Raw genomic sequence first — 25,913 nt, 5'->3', positions numbered from 1 at the left:
TCTCAATCCTGGTCCTGGGAACCCAAAGGGGTGCACGTTTTGTTTTTTGCAATAGCATCACACAGCTAAGTTCTAATGGTCAACTCATCATCAAGCTTTGATGATTTGAATCAGGTGTTCGTGCTAAGACAAAAACTAAAATGTGCACCCCTTTTTGTCTCCCCAGGACCAGGTTTGAGAACCACTGCTGTACATACAGTTGAAGTCGGAAGTTTACATACACCTTAGCCAAATACATTTAAACTCAGTTTTTCACAATTCCTGACATTTAATCCTAGTAAAAAATCCCTGTTTTAGGTCAGTTAGGATCACCACTTTATTTTAAGAATGTGAAATGCCAGAATAATAGTAGAGAGAATTATTTATTTCAGCTTTGATTTTTTTCCATCACATTCCCAGTGGGTCAAAAGTTTACATACACTCAGTATTTGGTAGCATTGCCTTTAAATTGTTTAACTTGGGTCACATGTTTCGGGTAGCCTTCCACAAGCTTCCCACAATAAGTTGGGTGAATTTTGGCCCATTCCTGCTGACAGAGCTGGTGTAACTGAGTCAGGTTTGTAGGCCTCCTTGCTCGCACACACTTTTTCAGTTCTGCCCCCACATTTTCTATAGAATTGAGGTCAGGGCTTTGTAATGGCCACTCCAATACCTTGACTTTGTTGTCCTTATGCCATTTTACCACAACTTTGGAAGTATGCTTGGGGTCATTGTCCATTTGGAAGACCCATTTGCGACCAAGCTTTAACTTCCTGACTGATGTCTTGAGATGTTTCTTCAATATATCCACATAATTTTCCTACCTCATGATGCCATCTATTTTGTGAAGTGCACCAGTCCCTCCCTCCAGCAAAGCACCCCCACAACATGATGCTGCCACCCCCGTGCTTCACAGTTGGGATGGTGTTCTTTGGCTTGCAAGCTTCCCCCTTTTTCCTCCAAACATAACGATGAACATTATGGCCAAACAGTTCTATTTTTGTTTCATCAGACCAGAGGGCATTTCTCCAAAAAGTACTATCTTTGTCCCCATGTGCAGTTGCAAACTGTAGTCTGGCTTTTTTATGGCGGTTTTGGAGCAGTGGCTTCTTCCTTGCTGAGCGGCCTTCCAGGTTATGTCGATATAGGACTCATTTTACTGTGGATATAGATACTTTTGTACCTGTTACCTCCAGCATCATCACAAGGTCCTTTGCTGTTGTTCTGGGGTTGATTTTCTCTTTTCACACCAAAGTACGTTCATCTCTAGGAGACAGAACGCGTCTCCTTCCTGAGTGCTATGACGGCTGCGTGGTCCCATGGTGTTTATTCTTGCGTACTATTGTTTGTACAGATGATCGTGGTACCTTCAGGCATTTGGAAATTGCTCCCAATGATCAATTAGACTTGTGGAGGTCTACAATGTTTTTTTGTGAGGTTTTGGCTGATTTAATTTTATTTCCTCATGATGTCAAGTAAAGAGGCACTGAGTTTGAAGGAAGGCCTTGAAATACATCAACAGGTACACCTCCAATTGACAGAAATAATGTAAATTAGCCTGTCAGAAGCTTCTAAAGACATGACATCATTTTCTGGAATTTTCCAAGCTGTTTAAAGGCACAGTCAACTTAGTGTATGTAAACTTCTGACCCACTGGAATTGTGATACAGTGAATTACAAGTGAAATAATCTGTCTGTAAACAATTGTTGGAAAAATGACTTGTCATGCACAAAGTAGATGTCCTATCCGACTTGCCAAAACTATAGTTTGTTAACAATACATTTGTGGAGTGGTTGAAAAAACAAATTTGAATGACTCCAACCTAAGTGTATGTAAACTTCCGACTTCAACCGTAGATGTCCGTTAACACTACAGCCCCTCCCATTCTCTCTTCTCATTTCTTACTTGGAATGCAGTGTGTCAATGGCTCCTATCTTTCAAAGAACAACCAACTGGCTAAATGTCATTCATAGCTATGGCAGCAGCCTTCTCTCGGATCACCCAGTTGGAGAAATTAGCTATCGCTATCACTAATGGGGTAGACTTGGCAGAGTTGGAGCACTGTTGTTGCTGTTTTTGAGAGCATCCTTAAGGTTTCAACAACCTGGCTATTCACCTTTTGGAAGCTTTGGAAACTCTGCAAAAAAAAAAAAAGGGTGGTAAACCGTTTATTCACTTGGTGTGTGTTGAGTACAAATCAAATGTTATTTGCCACATGCTTCGTAATTGTATACTAATAGTGAAATGCTTATTTACTGGCCCTTCCTTACAATGCAGAGAGAAAAAATAGAGCAGTTATAGAAAGATAATAACACAAGGAATAAAATACACAATGAGTAACGATAACTTGGCTATATACGCAGGGTCCCAGTACTGAGTGGATGTGCAGGGGTACGAGGTAATTGAGGTAGGTACTGTATGTACATATAGGTAGGGATAAAGTGACTAGACAACAGGATAGATAATAGACAGTAACAGCAGTATACTGTAGGTAGGGATAAAGTGACTAGGCAACAGGATAGATAATAGACAGTAACAGCAGTATACTGTAGGTAGGGATAAAGTGACTAGACAACAGGATAGATAATAGACAGTAACAGCAGTATACTGTAGGTAGGGATAAAGTGACTAGGCAACAGGATAGATAATAGACAGTAACAGCAGTATACTGTAGGTAGGGATAAAGTGACTAGGCAACAGGATAGATAATAGACAGTAACAGCAGTATACTGTAGGTAGGGGTAAAGTGACTAGGTAACAGGATAGATAATAGACAGTAACAGCAGTATACTGTAGGTAGGGGTAAAGTGACTAGGCAACAGGATAGATAATAGACAGTAACAGCAGTATACTGTAGGTAGGGGTAAAGTGACTAGGCAACAGGATAGATAATAGACAGTAACAGCAGTATACTGTAGGTAGGGATAAAGTGACTAGGTAACAGGATAGATAATAGACAGTAACAGCAGTATACTGTAGGTAGGGGTAAAGTGACTAGGCAACAGGATAGATAATAGACAGTAACAGCAGTATACTGTAGGTAGGGATAAAGTGACTAGGCAACAGGATAGATAATAGACAGTAACAGCAGTATACTGTAGGTAGGGGTAAAGTGACTAGGTAACAGGATAGATAATAGACAGTAACAGCAGTATACTGTAGGTAGGGGTAAAGTGACTAGGCAACAGGATAGATAATAGACAGTAACAGCAGTATACTGTAGGTAGGGATAAAGTGACTAGGCAACAGGATAGATAATAGACAGTAACAGCAGTATACTGTAGGTAGGGATAAAGTGACTAGACAACAGGATAGATAATAGACAGTAACAGCAGTATACTGTAGGTAGGGATAAAGTGACTAGACAACAGGATAGATAATAGACAGTAACAGCAGTATACTGTAGGTAGGGATAAAGTGACTAGGCAACAGGATAGATAATAGACAGTAACATCAGTATACTGTAGGTAGGGATAAAGTGACTAGACAACAGGATAGATAATAGACAGTAACAGCAGTATACTGTAGGTAGGGATAAAGTGACTAGGCAACAGGATAGATAATAGACAGTAACAGCAGTATACTGTAGGTAGGGATAAAGTGACTAGGCAACAGGATAGATAAGACAGTAACAGCAGTATACTGTAGGTAGGGGTAAAGTGACTAGGCAACAGGATAGATAATAGACAGTAACAGCAGTATACTGTAGGTAGGGGTAAAGTGACTAGGTAACAGGATAGATAATAGACAGTAACAGCAGTATACTGTAGGTAGGGGTAAAGTGACTAGGCAACAGGATAGATAATAGACAGTAACAGCAGTATACTGTAGGTAGGGATAAAGTGACTAGGCAACAGGATAGATAATAGACAGTAACAGCAGTATACTGTAGGTAGGGATAAAGTGACTAGACAACAGGATAGATAATAGACAGTAACAGCAGTATACTGTAGGTAGGGGTAAAGTGACTAGGCAACAGGATAGATAATAGACAGTAACAGCAGTATACTGTAGGTAGGGATAAAGTGACTAGGCAACAGGATAGATAATAGACAGTAACAGCAGTATACTGTAGGTAGGGGTAAAGTGACTAGGCAACAGGATAGATAATAGACAGTAACAGCAGTATACTGTAGGTAGGGGTAAAGTGACTAGGCAACAGGATAGATAATAGACAGTAACAGCAGTATACTGTAGGTAGGGATAAAGTGACTAGGCAACAGGATAGATAATAAACAGTAACAGCAGTATACTGTAGGTAGGGATAAAGTGACTAGACAACAGGATAGATAATAGACAGTAACAGCAGTATACTGTAGGTAGGGATAAAGTGACTAGACAACAGGATAGATAATAGACAGTAACAGCAGTATACTGTAGGTAGGGATAAAGTGACTAGGCAACAGGATAGATAATAGACAGTAACAGCAGTATACTGTAGGTAGGGGTAAAGTGACTAGACAACAGGATAGATAATAGACAGTAACAGCAGTATACTGTAGGTAGGGATAAAGTGACTAGGCAACAGGATAGATAATAGACAGTAACAGCAGTATACTGTAGGTAGGGATAAAGTGACTAGGCAACAGGATAGATAATAGACAGTAACATCAGTATACTGTAGGTAGGGATAAAGTGACTAGGCAACAGGATAGATAATAGACAGTAACAGCAGTATACTGTAGGTAGGGATAAAGTGACTAGGCAACAGGATAGATAATAGACAGTAACAGCAGTATACTGTAGGTAGGGGTAAAGTGACTAGGCAACAGGATAGATAATAGACAGTAACAGCAGTATACTGTAGGTAGGGATAAAGTGACTAGGTAACAGGATAGATAATAGACAGTAACAGCAGTATACTGTAGGTAGGGGTAAAGTGACTAGGCAACAGGATAGATAATAGACAGTAACAGCAGTATACTGTAGGTAGGGATAAAGTGACTAGGCAACAGGATAGATAATAGACAGTAACAGCAGTATACTGTAGGTAGGGATAAAGTGACTAGGTAACAGGATAGATAATAGACAGTAACAGCAGTATACTGTAGGTAGGGATAAAGTGACTAGACAACAGGATAGATAAGACAGTAACAGCAGTATACTGTAGGTAGGGATAAAGTGACTAGACAACAGGATAGATAATAGACAGTAGCAGCAGTATACTGTAGGTAGGGATAAAGTGACTAGGTAACAGGATAGATAATAGACAGTAACAGCAGTATACTGTAGGTAGGGGTAAAGTGACTAGACAACAGGATAGATAATAGACAGTAACAGCAGTATACTGTAGGTAGGGGTAAAGTGACTAGGTAACAGGATAGATAATAGACAGTAACAGCAGTATACTGTAGGTAGGGGTAAAGTGACTAGGTAACAGGATAGATAATAGACAGTAACAGCAGTATACTGTAGGTAGGGATAAAGTGACTAGGCAACAGGATAGATAATAGACAGTAACAGCAGTATACTGTAGGTAGGGATAAAGTGACTAGGCAACAGGATAGATGATAAACAGTAACAGCAGTATACTGTAGGTAGGGGTAAAGTGACTAGGCAACAGGATAGATAATAGACAGTAACAGCAGTATACTGTAGGTAGGGGTAAAGTGACTAGGCAACAGGATAGATAATAGACAGTAACAGCAGTATACTGTAGGTAGGGATAAAGTGACTAGGCAACAGGATAGATAATAGACAGTAACAGCAGTATACTGTAGGTAGGGATAAAGTGACTAGGCAACAGGATAGATAATAGACAGTAACAGCAGTATACTGTAGGTAGGGATAAAGTGACTAGGCAACAGGATAGATAATAGACAGTAACAGCAGTATACTGTAGGTAGGGATAAAGTGACTAGGCAACAGGATAGATAATAGACAGTAACAGCAGTATACTGTAGGTAGGGGTAAAGTGACTAGGCAACAGGATAGATAATAGACAGTAACAGCAGTATACTGTAGGTAGGGATAAAGTGACTAGGCAACAGGATAGATAATAGACAGTAACAGCAGTATACTGTAGGTAGGGGTAAAGTGACTAGGCAACAGGATAGATAATAGACAGTAACAGCAGTATACTGTAGGTAGGGATAAAGTGACTAGGCAACAGGATAGATAATAGACAGTAACAGCAGTATACTGTAGGTAGGGATAAAGTGACTAGGCAACAGGATAGATAATAGACAGTAACAGCAGTATACTGTAGGTAGGGGTAAAGTGACTAGGTAACAGGATAGATAATAGACAGTAACAGCAGTATACTGTAGGTAGGGATAAAGTGACTAGGCAACAGGATAGATAATAGACAGTAACAGCAGTATACTGTAGGTAGGGATAAAGTGACTAGGCAACAGGATAGATGATAAACAGTAACAGCAGTATACTGTAGGTAGGGGTAAAGTGACTAGACAACAGGATAGATAATAGACGGTAACAGCAGTATACTGTAGGTAGGGATAAAGTGACTAGACAACAGGATAGATAATAGACAGTAACAGCAGTATACTGTAGGTAGGGATAAAGTGACTAGGCAACAGGATAGATAATAACAGCAGTATACTGTAGGTAGGGGTAAAGGATAGATAATAGACAGTAGCAGCAGTATACTGTAGGTAGGGATAAAGTGACTAGGCAACAGGATAGATAATAACAGCAGTATACTGTAGGTAGGGGTAAAGGATAGATAATAGACAGTAGCAGCAGTATACTGTAGGTAGGGATAAAGTGACTAGGCAACAGGATAGATAATAACAGCAGTATACTGTAGGTAGGGGTAAAGGATAGATAATAGACAGTAACAGCAGTATACTGTAGGTAGGGATAAAGTGACTAGGCAACAGGATAGATAATAGACAGTAACAGCAGTATACTGTAGGTATAGATAAAGTGACTAGACAACAGGATAGATAATAGACAGTAGCAGCAGTATACTGTAGGTAGGGGTAAAGTGACTAGACAACAGGATAGATAATAGACAGTAACAGCAGTATACTGTAGGTAGGGATAAAGTGACTAGGCAACAGGATAGATAATAGACAGTAACAGCAGTATACTGTAGGTAGGGGTAAAGTGACTAGACAACAGGATAGATAAGACAGTAACAGCAGTATACTGTAGGTAGGGGTAAAGTGACTAGACAACAGGATAGATAATAGACAGTAACAGCAGTATACTGTAGGTAGGGGTAAAGTGACTAGGCAACAGGATAGATAATAGACAGTAACAGCAGTATACTGTAGGTAGGGATAAAGTGACTAGGCAACAGGATAGATAATAGACAGTAACAGCAGTATACTGTAGGTAGGGATAAAGTGACTAGACAACAGGATAGATAATAGACAGTAACAGCAGTATACTGTAGGTAGGGATAAAGTGACTAGGCAACAGGATAGATAATAGACAGTAACAGCAGTATACTGTAGGTAGGGGTAAAGTGACTAGACAACAGGATAGATAATAGACAGTAACAGCAGTATACTGTAGGTAGGGGTAAAGTGACTAGGTAACAGGATAGATAATAGACAGTAACAGCAGTATACTGTAGGTAGGGATAAAGTGACTAGGCAACAGGATAGATAATAGACAGTAACAGCAGTATACTGTAGGTAGGGGTAAAGTGACTAGGTAACAGGATAGATAATAGACAGTAACAGCAGTATACTGTAGGTAGGGATAAAGTGACTAGACAACAGGATAGATAATAGACAGTAACAGCAGTATACTGTAGGTAGGGATAAAGTGACTAGGCAACAGGATAGATAATAGACAGTAACATCAGTATACTGTAGGTAGGGGTAAAGTGACTAGACAACAGGATAGATAATAGACAGTAACAGCAGTATACTGTAGGTAGGGGTAAAGTGACTAGGCAACAGGATAGATAATAGACAGTAACATCAGTATACTGTAGGTAGGGGTAAAGTGACTAGACAACAGGATAGATAATAGACAGTAACAGCAGTATACTGTAGGTAGGGGTAAAGTGACTAGGCAACAGGATAGATAATAGACAGTAACAGCAGTATACTGTAGGTAGGGGTAAAGTGACTAGGCAACAGGATAGATAATAGACAGTAACAGCAGTATACTGTAGGTAGGGGTAAAGTGACTAGACAACAGGATAGATAATAGACAGTAACAGCAGTATACTGTAGGTAGGGGTAAAGTGACTAGGCAACAGGATAGATAATAGACAGTAACAGCAGTATACTGTAGGTAGGGGTAAAGTGACTAGGCAACAGGATAGATAATAGACAGTAACAGCAGTATACTGTAGGTAGGGGTAAAGTGACTAGGCAACAGGATAGATAATAGACAGTAACAGCAGTATACTGTAGGTAGGGATAAAGTGACTAGGCAACAGGATAGATAATAGACAGTAGCAGCAGTATACTGTAGGTAGGGGTAAAGTGACTAGACAACAGGATAGATAATAGACAGTAACAGCAGTATACTGTAGGTAGGGATAAAGTGACTAGGCAACAGGATAGATAATAGACAGTAACAGCAGTATACTGTAGGTAGGGGTAAAGTGACTAGGCAACAGGATAGATAATAGACAGTAACAGCAGTGTACTGTAGGTAGGGATAAAGTGACTAGGCAACAGGATAGATAATAGACAGTAACAGCAGTATACTGTAGGTAGGGGTAAAGTGACTAGGCAACAGGATAGATAATAGACAGTAGCAGCAGTATACTGTAGGTAGGGATAAAGTGACTAGGCAACAGGATAGATAATAGACAGTAACAGCAGTATACTGTAGGTAGGGGTAAAGTGACTAGACAACAGGATAGATAATAGACAGTAACAGCAGTATACTGTAGGTAGGGATAAAGTGACTAGGCAACAGGATAGATAATAGACAGTAACAGCAGTATACTGTAGGTAGGGGTAAAGTGACTAGGCAACAGGATAGATAATAGACAGTAACAGCAGTATACTGTAGGTAGGGGTAAAGTGACTAGACAACAGGATAGATAATAGACAGTAACAGCAGTATACTGTAGGTAGGGGTAAAGTGACTAGGCAACAGGATAGATAATAGACAGTAACAGCAGTATACTGTAGGTAGGGGTAAAGTGACTAGGTAACAGGATAGATAATAGACAGTAACAGCAGTATACTGTAGGTAGGGATAAAGTGACTAGGCAACAGGATAGATAATAGACAGTAACAGCAGTATACTGTAGGTAGGGATAAAGTGACTAGGCAACAGGATAGATAATAGACAGTAACAGCAGTATACTGTAGGTAGGGGTAAAGGATAGATAATAGACAGTAACAGCAGTATACTGTAGGTAGGGATAAAGTGACTAGGCAACAGGATAGATAATAGACAGTAACAGCAGTATACTGTAGGTAGGGGTAAAGGATAGATAATAGACAGTAACAGCAGTATACTGTAGGTAGGGATAAAGTGACTAGACAACAGGATAGATAATAGACAGTAACAGCAGTATACTGTAGGTAGGGGTAAAGTGACTAGACAACAGGATAGATAATAGACAGTAACAGCAGTATACTGTAGGTAGGGATAAAGTGACTAGGCAACAGGATAGATAATAGACAGTAACAGCAGTATACTGTAGGTAGGGATAAAGTGACTAGACAACAGGATAGATAATAGACAGTAACAGCAGTATACTGTAGGTAGGGGTAAAGTGACTAGGTAACAGGATAGATAATAGACAGTAACAGCAGTATACTGTAGGTAGGGGTAAAGTGACTAGGCAACAGGAGAGATAATAGACAGTAACAGCAGTATACTGTAGGTAGGGATAAAGTGACTAGACAACAGGATAGATAATAGACAGTAACAGCAGTATACTGTAGGTAGGGATAAAGTGACTAGACAACAGGATAGATGATAAACAGTAACAGCAGTATACTGTAGGTAGGGGTAAAGTGACTAGGCAACAGGAGAGATAATAGACAGTAACAGCAGTATACTGTAGGTAGGGATAAAGTGACTAGACAACAGGATAGATAATAGACAGTAACAGCAGTATACTGTAGGTAGGGATAAAGTGACTAGACAACAGGATAGATGATAAACAGTAACAGCAGTATACTGTAGGTAGGGGTAAAGTGACTAGACAACAGGATAGATAATAGACAGTAACAGCAGTATACTGTAGGTAGGGATAAAGTGACTAGGCAACAGGATAGATAATAGACAGTAACAGCAGTATACTGTAGGTAGGGATAAAGTGACTAGGCAACAGGATAGATAATAGACAGTAACAGCAGTATACTGTAGGTAGGGATAAAGTGACTAGGTAACAGGATAGATAATAGACAGTAACAGCAGTATACTGTAGGTAGGGATAAAGTGACTAGGCAACAGGATAGATAATAGACAGTAACAGCAGTATACTGTAGGTAGGGGTAAAGTGACTAGACAACAGGATAGATAATAGACAGTAACATCAGTATACTGTAGGTAGGGATAAAGTGACTAGACAACAGGATAGATAATAGACAGTAACAGCAGTATACTGTAGGTAGGGATAAAGTGACTAGGCAACAGGATAGATAATAGACAGTAACAGCAGTATACTGTAGGTAGGGGTAAAGTGACTAGGCAACAGGATAGATAATAGACAGTAACAGCAGTATACTGTAGGTAGGGATAAAGTGACTAGGCAACAGGATAGATAATAGACAGTAACAGCAGTATACTGTAGGTAGGGATAAAGTGACTAGGCAACAGGATAGATAATAGACAGTAACATCAGTATACTGTAGGTAGGGATAAAGTGACTAGACAACAGGATAGATAATAGACAGTAACAGCAGTATACTGTAGGTAGGGATAAAGTGACTAGACAACAGGATAGATAATAGACAGTAACAGCAGTATACTGTAGGTAGGGATAAAGTGACTAGACAACAGGATAGATAATAGACAGTAACAGCAGTATACTGTAGGTAGGGATAAAGTGACTAGGCAACAGGATAGATAATAGACAGTAACAGCAGTATACTGTAGGTAGGGGTAAAGTGACTAGGCAACAGGATAGATAATAGACAGTAACAGCAGTATACTGTAGGTAGGGGTAAAGTGACAAGGTAACAGGATAGATAATAGACAGTAACAGCAGTATACTGTAGGTAGGGATAAAGTGACAAGGTAACAGGATAGATAATAGACAGTAACAGCAGTATACTGTAGGTAGGGGTAAAGTGACTAGGCAACAGGATAGATAATAGACAGTAACAGCAGTATACTGTAGGTAGGGATAAAGTGACTAGACAACAGGATAGATAATAGACAGTAACATCAGTATACTGTAGGTAGGGATAAAGTGACTAGGTAACAGGATAGATAATAGACAGTAACAGCAGTATACTGTAGGTAGGGGTAAAGTGACTAGGTAACAGGATAGATAATAGACAGTAACAGCAGTATACTGTAGGTAGGGATAAAGTGACTAGGTAACAGGATAGATAATAGACAGTAACAGCAGTATACTGTAGGTAGGGATAAAGTGACTAGGCAACAGGATAGATAATAGACAGTAACAGCAGTATAATGTAGGTAGGGATAAAGTGACTAGGCAACAGGATAGATAATAGACAGTAACAGCAGTATACTGTAGGTAGGGGTAAAGGGACTAGGTAACAGGATAGATAATAGACAGTAACAGCAGTATACTGTAGGTAGGGATAAAGTGACTAGACAACAGGATAGATAAGACAGTAACAGCAGTATACTGTAGGTAGGGATAAAGTGACTAGGCAACAGGACAGATGATAAACAGTAACAGCAGCGTATGTGATGAGTCAAAAGAGTTAGTGCGATACAGATAGTTAAATAGTTAACCAAATAGCTACCCAGACTAACTATTTATCAGTCTTATGGTTTGGGGGTAGAAGCTGTTCAGGGTCCTGTTGGTTCCAGACATGGTGCACTGGTACCACTTGCTGTGCGGTAGCAGAGAGAACCGTGTATGACTTGGTTGGCAGGAGTCTTTGACTATTTTTAGGGCCTTCCTCTAACACCGCCTGGTGTAGAGGTCCTGGATGGCAGAGAGCTCGGCCCCAGTGATGTACTGGGCCGTACACACTACCCTCTGTAGAGCTTTGCGGTTGGATGCCAAGCAGTTGCCATACCAAGCGGTGATGCAGCGTCAAAATTAGGGTTGCACATTTCTGGGTACGTTCAATAAATTACCATATTTTCCCGAAATCCCAGTTGGACGATTCCCAGAATCAGGAGGGAATAAGCAGGAAATCCGGAATCTTCCAACCAGGATTTTTGGAAAACCAGGGAATTTATTGAACGTTCCTGGAATTTTGTAACCCAAGTCAAGATGCTCTCAATGGTGTAGCTGTAGAACCTTTTGAGGATCTGAGGGCCCATGCCAAAGCTTTTCAGCTTCTTGAGGGGGAAGAGGAATTGTCGTGCCTTTTTCACGACTGTGTTGGTGTGTGTGGACCATGTTCATTCCTTAGTGATGTGGACACCAAGGAACTTGAAGTTCTCCACCTGCTCCACTACAGCCTACAGCAAACGTACTTCACGTGCTATTGAAGAACAGTGCACACTGTTTTGGGGAAACGTGTCGTTCAATACAAACTGTCACGCAACGTAGCAAACGTTGAATCGAACTGAACGCACCCCTGGTTGGCAACAAAATGACATCTCTGGTGAGACTGATAGCTGAACACTCAATGCCATGAAAAGCAACAATTGTAAAAATGTATTTGTGTGTGTGGTTGACAGGAGAGAGGTGGAGCAGCTCTCCCTGGAGAAGGATCATCTGGAACAGAGTGTTGGGAAGCTGAGAGCTCGCTGTACAGAGATGGAGCAGCAGTGTGTACAACATGGGAGGATGCACCAGCGCATGAAGAACAGGTATTAACTTGTGAGCACACACACACACACACACAAGCACAGGGATAGCTGATATGGATTATGGAAGGATATTGCTAAGCCATGAAGTGCGAATTGATTTTCTAGGATCTAGGATCAATCGCTGTCATGTTGGAGTACTGTAGCGATTAAAGGACATGTTGAAAGGAGAAGATGACGAGTGAACAGAATTTGAAGTCTAAATATCCCGTCGGTAGAGATACAGTACAGTGTATGCACTAGTGGCCAGTACAGTAGCACAGTATCTGGTCTACAGTAGTCTTTTTAAAGACTGTTGTGTTGCGGGGGCCTCTTCCCATCTGACTCGGGAGGGTATACAGAACTTACTATACGGCCCCCAGCGCTGAGCCCAGGGCCGCTTGGCACACAGCCTGGCAGTGCCACGTGGGTGAGGGTGTGTGGGCGTCAGCGCCGTGCTTCGGCGCTCCACTGAGGATTCTTCTAGGAGCCTGTATCCCCCGCCCGCCCCCCACCCCCGCTCCCAACGTAACACTACATATTGTTTAACACCCACTGTCAAAAACGTGCCGGGAAGAAAAACAATAGGTAAAAAGAAGTTGAGAGAGAATCGCAGCTGTCCGGTCTGTGACGTTGTGAATCCCCACAGGAGACACAGTGGGAGAATAGAGGTCTGTTTTCTATAGGTGTGGAGACATTTAAAATGGGTCATTTTTTCTTTCCAATTGAAATGTACTATCAGTTATGTTTGGTGAATGTCTTGTTTGAGCACTGTAATCGAACCTTAAAGGCTTCATTTTTACTGCGCAGACGTCTAGGTTCTTATTCACAGTGATGGCACTTCTTCTCTGTTGTGATTGCATTGAAAGGATCTAGAGAAATCTGGAGCCTGGTTTAATCTTTAATGTACCCACCTCACAAATGTAAAACAAGATCTCTGTTGTTAAAGAAGTGGAGATGTGGCTGCGTACAATTATGAGAACCATTATGACGTGCGAGGCATTTAGTTTGAGATTCTGGTGTTTTGCCAAGTTCCCTTCCTCACTAATCCCAGCAGCACTATGCTAAGGGTGATTCTCCTGTGTGTTCAGTGCTCTGGGAATAGGTGGCACAGCGGGCATGCTGCCCTGGCACACGGGGGTTAAGGTGTACGTGTTAACAAGCAGGTGCAAATGGGTTCACCCAACATGCAAATAACCAAGGCTCTGCCGCTCTCACATATTCTACATTGAGCGCAATCTGTGCTGTGAAGAGCTGCAACAGCGTGGCGCGTATGAAACATTTGGAAAATCAGCTTGATTTATTTTTACATTTGGGGAGAGAATGCCAAGCTACACAGGGGTTTTAGCACACAATGTTTTCGCTCCTGCATTTATTTATTTATTATAGTATTTCTGTGTTTTTTTGCATGGAGATTGGGGAGAGATGTCCGAGAAACAAAGCATGCAACGTGATATACATATTGTAAGGAACACAATGGAATGATTTGAAACACAGCCTAGTTATCTGGCTATAACAACATTTTGTTTGTTCAGAGACTGTATCAGGAACTAACATGTTGCATTGTGGGTTTATATCTGATCTGTCATTTTATTCAAGACACATTTTAAACACAGCTCCTGATTTGAGGCTCTGTTTTTAATTATGATGAAAATAATATCATCAAAGTGATTCATCAAGAATAGTATAACTGTTGTGATAAAGGGTTAACCGCATTGAATTAAAAATAAAACATTTTATTAGAGTAGGTTTTATCTATTCAGAGAATTTGATTTAGTTAGATGTAATTTTCCTAAATGACTATTTTATGATACAAGGACTCTCATGTAAAGCAATATTTTAGTGTAAGACTTGTACTTTAACTGACAGTGGATGTATCCTATAAATTGCACAAGGAAAACGTGTTTCTGAAGCATTTGTGTGATGTGTAGTCGAAGATGAATCAAATTATTCAATCAATAGATTGAATCAAATTGAATTGGATTATATGCAATGAATAGATAGATTATTGAATTGGATAGGTTTACGCAGTATGGAGTCAGTTATCAGATTGCCAATTTGTGAATGATTCTTTCAAGAGAGAAAAACAAGTTCCTGGTGAGCATCTTTGTAATGAAGTAATTGGGTAAATAATATAATGACATGTTTTAATTGTTTCAGTATCGTCATGTATTCTGTTCCTAATGTTTGAGTGACTATAGAAAGCAATAATTAGTTAGATGATAGAAGAGATTCAGCAGCAGGCAGATTTTTCCTTCCTCAACAGGAATGCAATGAAGTCTGGGAGTTTGTAGCTTAATCAAGCACACTCCAGTCCTATTGACAGCGTTTTCTCACCTGTGCAGTGTGTCATCTATCAAACTCTAAACAGATTTATCATTACATTGACATGTGTATAGAAATTCTCTTCATGAAACCAAGCTACATAAGTGAATTGAAAAGTTGTTTAGGGTTTAGGTTGTACACTTTAAAATGTTGTGTGTACACCACTGCTCTGCCCCGTCGCTTCAGTTGTTGTTTTAACCGCACTTCTGCCTGTCTGCACCAAGTGCCACACCGTCCCTTCACCCCCTGCCAGCATGCTCCTTCAGCAATTATCACCAACACTCTGACAAACACACACTGGCGTCTTGCATCACGGCCCTTTAAGGAGAGCAGTAATGTATACGCAGATGTGTCGCTAAATCTACTGGCTTCTGTCAGCCATATGGCCCCATAAAGAAAGGTGGTGTGCGTGTCTGGAGTAGAAGAGAGAGGGATGGAGAGAGGGATGGAGGGCCATGTGTGGAAGAGGTGCAGGCAGTTGTTGGGCAAAAGGCTCCAGGAGATTGGATAATAGAACAAACGGTGGACGCCGGTCCGGGAACAGCCTTGCCGCTGCTGGGGGAGACCGAAGGCCCCCGGGCGAGGGCTGCTTCATCTGGTTCTCTGCCACCCACCCCCTCCTCCTCTTCTCCTTCTCCCCCCACACACACTGTGCTGCCACCTCCCCAAAACAAGAAGACGCTCCTCAAACTTTTCATTTGCAAATGAAGTTGGCAGAGGCAAGGAAGATGTAGAAGGGGTTGTGTATGAGAGGGGGAGGGGGGGTGATGATCCTAGAGGAGTGGTTATTATACTTGATTAATCTGACCTCCATTTCAGTCATTTACTAATATGTGAGCAGAATGGGGGGGGGGGAGGTACAGTACAGCAAGACAGTTTTAGACCATGTGTTTTTTTTTCATCCTTCATGTTTTTCCCTAATCGAAATAATCATACAATGTTCACGTTTGTGAAAATATGAGACATCCATTGCATAGGAATGGAATCAGCATATCAGAGGCTATGTCAGGACAGTCTTCCAGCCTGGGTTCCTTTTACTCTTCAGTATGGGCTCGTTGTTCTCCTTTCTCCCTCTGGGTGGCACTGATGCTCCCTCTCTCTCTCTTCATCCTTCCATCCCTTGCTCTGCCTCTCTGTCTCACCCAGCTGGCCTGTGTAGCCTGGGGCTGAGGCTGGGCGGCCTGCTGAAATAGCATTGTCAAACGGTGGCTTTACAGCTCCAACGCTGTACGCCGGGCCGCTTCCCAGAGGCATGCAAGCTGGAGTGCTGTGTTACTAACCAGAGCATCACATCAACAGACCTCTCGGCGTCACACCGTCCACAAAACCAACTCAAACAGCAACATTAGCTCTTTTAGAACTATGACTTTCATTGGTTTAGTTTGTTATTTTGGAGTTTTGTTTTGTGTAACAGTTTGTCGTTACATTACATTACATTTTTACCACCAGACACAGTGTTTTTATTGGAGTATCTAAAAAAGGTCTAAGGTTTTAGGAAGACTGGATGCTGTGTTTAGCTTGTGTTCTATTGGAGACCAGGACTGTGTCAGCAAATCCACTGTTCTGCTGTCTACGTGAGCTATTCATCATGCCAATAATTACATGGATTAAAGATATTGAATCAAACTAATAAAGGGTACCATGATCAACAACGAGCCAGTCTATTCCTAACAGGTTGGGGGTATGATATTCATCATGGCCTCCGGGCATACACTCCACCCACCCCCGTGCCATGCCAGGTTTAGGCTTAGGCAGGGTGGGTCGGGCTGAGCTGGGGTGGGTACAGTTTTGTTTTAAGGGGGGTGAGGTGGGGTGCTGAGCAGCTGTAGCCATGCTGCCCCTGGCGGTATGGTTTTAACCAGGCAAGCCAAGGCAGTCTGCCTTCATTCTTCACCCCCTCTCCTCACCCTCTATCCCCCATGATCCCCAATCTGGGCTGGGTTGTTAGTGGTGGTTCATCTACTCCCATTCAAATGAATATTGCATAATGACAGATTGAACATGGGTCAGACTCTTGCTAAGGAGATATGCTTTTTCCTGTGATGGTATAATGTCCCTTATGTTAGTGTAAAGTGATGCCAAATTCAGACTTCTATCCTCACAAAGTTGTATTCTATAGGTTTAACTTGAGTTGGTCGGACAGTCCTAATGTTATACTATAGTATTCAGTTCCAAAGAACCCCCCCCCCCGTGTGTGTGTTTTCCGAACTGTTGGACAAGCTGAGCCAACACACTGCTGAAAAACTATCCTTCTCAGGTGATATTGGGTTGTACCAAGCAGGAGGTAGACTAGAGCTGGGTAAATGAACAGAGTAGACTAGAGCTGGTTAAATGAACAGAGTAGACTAGAGCTGGTTAAATGAACAGAGTAGACTAGAGCTGGTTAAATGAACAGAGTAGACTAGAGCTGGTTAAATGAACAGAGTAGACTAGAGCTGGGTAAATGAACAGAGTAGACTAGAGCTGGTTAAATGAACAGAGTAGACTAAAGCTGGTTAAATGAACAGAGTAGACTAGAGCTGGTTAAATGAACAGAGTAGACTAGAGCTGGGTAAATGAACAGAGTAGACTAGAGCTGGTTAAATGAACAGAGTAGACTAGAGCTGGTTAAATGAACAGAGTAGACTAGAGCTGGGTAAATGAACAGAGTAGACTAGAGCTGGGTAAATGAACAGAGTAGACTAGAGCTGGTTAAATGAACAGAGTAGACTAGAGCTGGTTAAATGAACAGAGTAGACTAGAGCTGGTTAAATGAACAGAGTAGACTAGAGCTGGGTAAATGAACAGAGTAGACTAGAGCTGGGTAAATGAACAGAGTAGACTAGAGCTGGTTAAATGAACAGAGTAGACTAGAGCTGGGTAAATGAACAGAGTAGACTAGAGCTGGGTAAATGAACAGAGTAGACTAGAGCTGGTTAAATGAACAGAGTAGACTAAAGCTGGTTAAATGAACAGAGTAGACTAGAGCTGGGTAAATGAACAGAGTAGACTAGAGCTGGTTAAATGAACAGAGTAGACTAGAGCTGGTTAAATGAACAGAGTAGACTAGAGCTGGTTAAATGAACAGAGTAGACTAGAGCTGGGTAAATGAACAGAGTAGACTAGAGCTGGTTAAATGAACAGAGTAGACTAGAGCTGGTTAAATGAACAGAGTAGACTAGAGCTGGTTAAATGAACAGAGTAGACTAGAGCTGGGTAAATGAACAGAGTAGACTAGAGCCTCCCAGTGTAACTAGAGCCAGCCACACATCCCCAGGCCACAGCAGGGCCAGGCTCAGCCTGGGAGACTGGGCTTACCGTACGCTCCCCGCTCCTCGAGCTGAGCCGGCGTGCCGTCTGCAGGTTCCCCAGTACACACAGAGACACAGACACTAGGTTCCCCCCTGGAACATCGCTGTAGGCCACACAGCAGTGCTGCTCCACACTTTGTTATACAAACCTGAAGAGTCTCCCCTGTTCCATCGCTAGCCTCCATCCTGTAAACAAACAAACAAACAGCATCACCTGGGAACTTAGGCACAAGCTGTGGGCGACGGCAGGTCTCTGTTGCAGAGGTTGGTGTGTGTGTGTGTGATTAAGTGTCCATAAGAACGATGATCAGATTTTGCCTGGCTGGCTGGAAGTGTACACATTGGAAGGTGCTTGTAAATCAAGGCACATTTGGCAGATCAGCTTCAAAAAGTTTGGTTTCATATTTAAAAAGAAAAAAGACAGATTGATAATTTGCTTTTGCTTTTAGGGAGTGTGTGTGTGTGTGTGTGTGTGTGTGTGTGTGTGTGTGTGTGTGTCTCAGTGCAGCCGTCCTGTCTTCAGTTAGCCTGGGAGCCAGCAGATGGTGTCCTTTCACCAGGTCAGCGGGGAGGCCTGAGCTCGGCCATCTCTGCCATCCATCCACCCGCCCCTCCACCCAACCAGCAGCGGGCAGAGCACAGGCAGCAGTGGGCACTGGCCAGCCAGTCATCCAGCCAGCCAGCCTGGGCAGGGGGAGAGCCCAGCGCTAAGCTGTATTAAAAACCTAATTAAGTTGTGTGCCAGTAAATGTAGGGCAGTTATTGGATTTGCTGCTTTGGCTGCTGGACGGGCCCCTAATTTAATCAGACCCCCATTGTGATTGCTTCTTCGGAGGAGGAGTTCGCCTTTTTCTTCAGTTTGAGCTTTAACCCCCCCCCCCCCCCTTTCACCTCTTGCCTCACCCCCTCCCCAGTGCCCTGGGTTGGGGTTGAGGCGCCTGGGTAGGGGCGGCGCGGCTGGGGGTTGAGGTGGCGGGGCTGGGGGTTGAGGCGGCGGGGCTGGGGGTTGAGGCGGCGGGGCTGGGGGTTGAGGCGGCGGGGCTGGGGGTTGAGGCGGCTGGGTTGGGGTTGAGGCGGCGGGGCTGGGGGTTGAGGCGGCGGGGCTGGGGGTTGAGGCGGCGGGGCTGGGGGTTGAGGCGGCGGGGCTGGGGGTTGAGGCGGCGGGGCTGGGGGTTGAGGCGGCTGGGTTGGGGGTTGAGGCGGCGGGGCTGGGGGTTGAGGCGGCGGGGCTGGGGGTTGAGGCGGCGGGGTTGAGGCGGCGGGGCTGGGGGTGAAGACAAAAGGTGGTTTTGGAGCTGGATTAAGGTCAGGAGGATTGTGTAATTAATAGGCTAATGTGTCAGATTGAAACAGCATGGTTCCTGAAGTGGCGAGGTAAGGTGTTGTGTTGGTGAAAGCATTAGTTACAGAATTACACAACCTGCTTAAGTGGTTTAATACACATGGCATTTGCACTGACATCTTAAAATACATCTTGGCTGCCACTCTTGACTGCTGCTGCTGCAGGTTGGCCTTTCACAAGAGTGCTGTTATAACAGGGTCATGACCTTTTATCACCTGAAGGAAATTCAGATTCCTCTGGAAAATGTAACAAAATTGATCATTTATAATATTTATGGGAAATGTTTTTTAACCACTTTAAAATAATACCAAGGCTATACAAGAATTATGTTCAATTTCTTAGCTGCTCCTATTAACCGGCTTGTCTTGTGGCATTTCTAAATGTCCCTCACACTCCTATAGTAGGTTTGCAGTACAGTACAGTCCAGCGTTATGTTCAGCACTCATCCATAATAAGAATGTTATTATGTCCATTTGATGGCCTCGTCATCACGACTCAAATGGCAGCAAGATGCATCATACAAAATAGATTTTCATTACAAAATGTACCCGTTTTCAAAGTTTACCATCTAGACATCTCACTGAGTCAAACCTCTTGAAAACCTCTGAAAAGTCATTCTCCTCCCCCACGTCAGTCCTGTGGAGTGTTTCCATCCTGGCTCTGTGGGGCTCCGGAGCTGGGTGTCTAACGTGGCGGTGTCCTCCCTGCTGTGTGTCCGTGTGGGGGCGGGGGCCGGCTGACGCAGGCTGCATCCCCAGATCTGACAGCTCGTTGCCAGGCTCTGGAGGCCAGGCGAGGGGGAGGCAGCAGCTCCAGCCTCCAGCGCAGCAGGGCCTGAGCCCGGGACAAGCTGGCCAGTGCAGCCGGGGACGGGGAGGGCCAAGGAGGGCCCGCGTGCTCCAGCTCTCACGGGGGGGAAGTGGGGGCCGCCTGCTCTGCCTTCCTTCCCACTGCACAGACGGCACTGCCCCAGCCAGAAGGAGAGGGGCATCTGTCTCCCCCCTTCAGCAACAGCTAGAGGCCTCCCCTCGCATGGCGCCTACTGTGCTCAAGGAGTACATCCCCTCCCCGGGCACCCGGGCCCCTCCTCAGCTCCACCATGGCCCTGGCGACGTGCCCTCCTGTGGGATCTAGGACACTGGGACCTGGCCTGGATCTCATCTGATCCAAGGACCCATGATGGTGGATGACTATAGCCCATGGACAGTCAAATAATAAGCTATAGCCATCCCATTCCCACTACTATACGGATAGCCTATCCTGTGTATAGCGGTCCACTTATGCTAATGTAATGCATTCCTGGCGTGTGAGTTAGCTCTGTGTTATGGGGGAGGGGCCATGTTTAGTTGGGCTGATCTGATGTGTTTGTTGGACGTTGAGGGCCTCCCCAGCCTCAGCTGAATGGACCCTTTGTATTGGGACACACTGGGAAGAGGATGGCCTCTCCTTCTGAGGGGTATTTGGCATTGTCTTGCCCCTTAGTTTTATAACTATATATCATATACCTCTGATGACAAAGATCATCAAATATAATTGCAATCTTTTTTTGTGGGTGAGAAGCAATATGAGTCCTCCATGTTGTGGTTGCTGTCATGTGGTGTTGCTACAATGTTGTGTTGTCTTAGGTCCGATTTATGTAGTGTTGTGGTGTCTCTCCTCGTGATGTGTGTGTTGTCCTATATTTTTAATCCCAGCCCCCGTCCCCGCAAGAGGCCTTTTGGTAGGTCGTCATTGTAAATACGAATTTGTTCTTAACTGACTTGCCTAGTTAATTAAAGGTTAAATAATGAAAATAAAATAACTGGATCTGTTGCTCATCTCTATGCTTTTTATCAATCTACTTTGTCTATCATATTCATCTTGTTCGTCATACGTGTCGGAAAAGATTGTGTCGAATTGTACATTATACAAGGCATTGCATTGACTATTGTGCTGTGTGTGTGTGTGTTCACTGTGTGTGTACTGTGTGTGTGTGTGTATCCTGTAGACTGCAGCAGTTGGACCAGCACAGTCAGTCCAGTGCCCAGCAAGTGATGGAGCTGCTTGCCAAACAGAACCTGTTGATGCAGGAGCGCCACCTCCTCACTGAAGAGATGCAGAACCTACGCATACAGGTACAGTCAGAACCATGGTTGTCATCTACACTCAATTTACTCTTCATCTCTATATATGGTGCTGGGTACAGCTCACCCCTGCACCCGAAACACAGAGATGTGGCCACACTATCACCCAGAGAGAGGGCAAGAGAGAGTGTGAGTGTGAGCGAGTGAGAGAAAGAGAGAAGAAGAGAAGGCACACAAGCGCCACAACAGCTGGTAGCCAGGGCCGCACATCACGCAAGACTAGGCGCTCCACAGATGCTCTTCCAGATTGCTGCTAAAGGCGTGTCAGACAGAGAGGGAGAGACAGAGGCTGACATTCTTAAGAGCTTAAGGAGATGGAGGAGAGCCCTGCCGAGTGCCTCTGTTCTCAGCTGCTCTAATGCTGCCAGGCTGTTGTTTTTATCAGCGTTAGCACTTCTGGATTTCCCTCGGAGCATTACTCTAAGAACCACCAATGTGTTGCTGAACAGAACAGCACAGTCATTCCAGGATAGTGCCATTCGAGTCAATCTTAACTGAGGGCGAAAACCTGAATCAATACTGGCTGAGGCTCTAGTAATATGTGAACTCCAGCAATGTGTCCAGTCATGGCTCTAAATTTTTTTAAACAAATTGTATCACTGGTGCGCCCAACTTAAAGTTAGGAGCAACATAAAATCCAGGAGCCCCAGAAAATCTGATTTAAAAAAAAAATTGATTGAGATACGGCCTGTATTCTTGGGCCTATAATTCTAGCTACTGTTGAAACAAATGTTGTACCCTAGAAACTAATATGCAAACCTGTAAAGACATATTTGATTATAAAATCTACAATGTTGATACAAATGCCTGTTATTTAAATTAGTCATTTGGGTAATATTAGGTTTCTACATTGTCCAAAAATGCATTGCATAGAAAATTGGACGCTGTCTCTTTAAGAAAGTCAAGTTTGTGAGTGTTGACATGCAAGAGATCTGTCATTCAATCATTGCTCTCCTGAAGAAGCTATCCTTTTCCTTTTTTTCTGTGCTCCCAAAAGTTTGGATAAACTGATGAAGTTGCCAGGTTGTTAGTTAATGAGGTAACATGACTGAACAACGTGTAAACAAATGATTAATGCCCTGTGACAGTTTAAGATTAAACCAGGTAGCCTAGCGCTTAAGGGCAAGTAAATGAAAGGTCGCTGGTTCGAATCCCTGAGCCGACGAGGTGAAAAATCTGTTAACGTGCCCTTGAGCAAGGCACTTAACCATAATTGCTCCAGTAAGTCTCTCTGGATAAGAGCGTCTGCTAAAATGTAAAATGCGGCCCGCCATTGCTCCAGTGAAATAAAGAAAAGTAGTGGCGGTACTATGGGGTAACTTCCGAACGGTTTGGGATAGAAACAAGCCCTTTTGTCTATAGTAATGGTGCAACCACAACGGTAACAAATATTCTCTCTCTTGGTCACTCGGAAACAGCAGTACAGTGAAGCCTAATCATTACAACAATAATTATCTGGCCAGTTATTCTTTTATTTCCTTCTAGGCACTGGTCCTCCCAAATTCAAATTCCAGGTCGCACAGCCAAATATTTAGGAGCATATGCGGACAAAATAGTCCCAATTTAGAGGCCTGTGTCCAGGTGTGTTTTTGCGCTTTAATTTCCTCTTTGTTTCCCCAGTTACCTGCTGGTTCTAGGAGGCCTGACACCTTGTCTACATGACATCCTCTTCATCTTGACTGAAGCACAGTGACAGTAAAAATCTGTCGTTCTGCCCCTGAGAAAGGCAGTTTTAACCCACTGTTCCTCGGGCGCCGTGGATGTGAAGTCAGCCCCCTGCACCTCTAAATGCGTAAGACATTTCAGTTGAATGCATTCAGTTGTCCAACTGACTAGGTATCCTCCTTTCTTTATAATGATGGTCTCCTACTGTAGAAATAGGGTATTTGACCAATTAGGTTATTATTCTACAAAAATGACTGTGTGATCGAAGACGCATGCCTCTCTCGGGTTGGTTTTGGGCCACATCCTGTGTGTGTATTATTTATACATACATGCGGAAAGTATTCAGACCCCTTGACTTTCCACATTTTGTTACATTACAGCCCTATTCTAAAATTGATTCAATTGTTATTTTTCCTCAAATCTACACACAATACCACATAATGACAAAGCAAAAACAGGTAAAAAAAAAATATATATATATATATATAAACTCGGCAAAAAAAGAAACGTCCTCTCACTGTCAACTGCGTTTATTTTCAGCAAACTAACTTAACATGTGTAAATATTTGTATGAACATAAGATTCAACAACTGAGACAAACTGAACAAGTTCCACAGACATGTGACTAACAGAAATGGAATAATGTGTCCCTGAACAAAGAGGGGTCAAAATCAAAATTAACAGTCAGTATCTGGTGTGACCACCAGCTGCATTAAGTACTGCAGTGCTTCTCCTCCTCATGGACTGTACCAGATTCGCCAGATCTTGTTGTGAGATGTTACCCCACTCTTCCACCAAGGCACCTGCAAGTTCCCAGACCTTTCTGGGAGGAATGGCCCTAGCCCTCACCCTCCGGTCCAACAGGTCCCAGACATGCTCAATGGGTTTGAGATCAGGGCTCTTCACTGGCCATGGCAGAACACTGACAATCCTGTCATGCAGGAAATCACGCACAGAACGAGCAGTATGGCTGGTGGCATTTCCCTGGCCACATCTGCAGTCCTCATGCCTCCTTGCAGCATGCCTAAGGCACATTCACGCAGATGAGCAGGGACCCTGTTTTTGAGTCAGTAGAAAGGCCTCTTTAGTGTCCTAAGTTTTCATAACTGTGACCTTAATTGCCTACCGTCTGTAAGCTGTTAGTGTCTTAATGAACATGCACCTGTGGAATGGTCGTTAATTGTTTATGGTTTTATTTTTTATTATTTTACCTTTATTTAACTAAGCAAGTCAGTTAAGAACAAATTCTTATTTTCAATGACGGCCTAGGAACAGTGGGTTAACTGCCTTATTCAGGGACAGAACGACAGATTTTTACCTTGTCAGCTCAGGGATTCGAACTTGCAACCTTTCGGTTACTAGTCCAACACTCTAACCACTAGGCTACCCTGGTTCATTGAACAAGCATGGGAAAGTGTTTAAACCCTTTACACTGAAGATCTGTGAAGTTATTTGGATTTTTACGAATTATCTTTGAAAGACAGGGTCCTGAAAAAGGGACATTTATTTTTTTGCTGAGTTTATATATCACATTTACTTAAGTATTCAGACCCTTTACTCAGTGCTTTGTTGAAGCACCTTTGGCAGTGATTACAGCCTTCTTGGGTATGACGCTATAAGCTTGGCCCATTTGGGGAGTTTCTCCCATTCTTCTCTGCACATCCTCTCAAGCTCTGAGGTTGGATGGGGAGCGTCGCTGCACAGCTATTTTCAGGTCTCTCTAGAGATGTTCGATCGGGTTCAAGTCCGGGCTCTGGCTGGGCCACTCAAGGACATTGAGACTTGTCCCGAAGTCATTCCTGCGTTGTCTTGGCTGTGTGGTTAGGTTCGTTGTCCTGAAGTTGAACCTTAGCCCCAGTCTGAGGTCCTGAGTGCTCTAGAGCAGGTTTTCATCAAGGATCTCGCTGTACATTGCTCCGTTCATTTTTCCCTCGATCCTGACTGGTCTCCCAGTCCCTGCCCCTGAAAACATCCCCACAGCATGATGCTGCCACCACCATGCTTCACCTTAGGGAGGGTGTCAGGTTTCCTCCAGATGTGACGCTTGGCATTCAGGCCAAAGAGTTCAATCTTGGTTTCATCAGACCAGAGAATCTTGTTTCACATGGTATGCGAGTCCTTTAGGTACCTTTTGGCAAACTCCAAGTGGGCTGTCATGTGCCTTTTACTGAGGAGTGGCTTCCGTCTGGCCACTCTACCATAAAGGCCTGATTGGTGGAGTGCTGCAGAGATGGTTGTCCTTCTGGAAGGTTTTCCCATGTCCACAGTGGAACTCTGGAGCCCTGTCAGAGTGACCATCGGGTTCTTGGTCACCTCCCTGACCAAGGCCCTTCTCCCCCGATTGCTCA

At 43.3% G+C, this 25,913-nt stretch overlaps 1 protein-coding gene across 3 annotated transcripts in view; it reads left to right on the top strand.

Annotated features, from left to right (window-relative positions):
* sdccag8 (SHH signaling and ciliogenesis regulator sdccag8) overlaps positions 1 to 23,816 on the top strand; it is a 64,321-nt gene extending 40,505 nt beyond the window's left edge. Inside the window, exons 16-18 of one of the 3 annotated variants that reach the window (XM_029765215.1) lie at positions 12,713 to 12,844; positions 21,765 to 21,891; positions 23,521 to 23,816. In XM_029765215.1, the coding sequence (XP_029621075.1) occupies positions 12,713 to 12,844; positions 21,765 to 21,891; positions 23,521 to 23,562 (301 nt within the window). In that variant the 3' untranslated portion in view covers positions 23,563 to 23,816. Of the gene's footprint in view, positions 1 to 12,712; positions 12,845 to 12,949; positions 13,416 to 21,764; positions 22,555 to 23,520 lie in introns of those variants that run through there. The other 2 variants (XM_029765214.1, XM_029765216.1) reach the window with 2 other exon arrangements.
* The last annotated feature ends 2,097 nt before the right edge of the window (positions 23,817 to 25,913 follow it).

Source organism: Salmo trutta, chromosome 10 (genome assembly GCF_901001165.1).
Source record: "Salmo trutta chromosome 10, fSalTru1.1, whole genome shotgun sequence".
Taxonomy (NCBI): domain Eukaryota; kingdom Metazoa; phylum Chordata; class Actinopteri; order Salmoniformes; family Salmonidae; genus Salmo; species Salmo trutta.
Note: the sequence above shows the minus strand (reverse complement) of the source record. Positions and strands in the feature narration are given on the sequence as shown.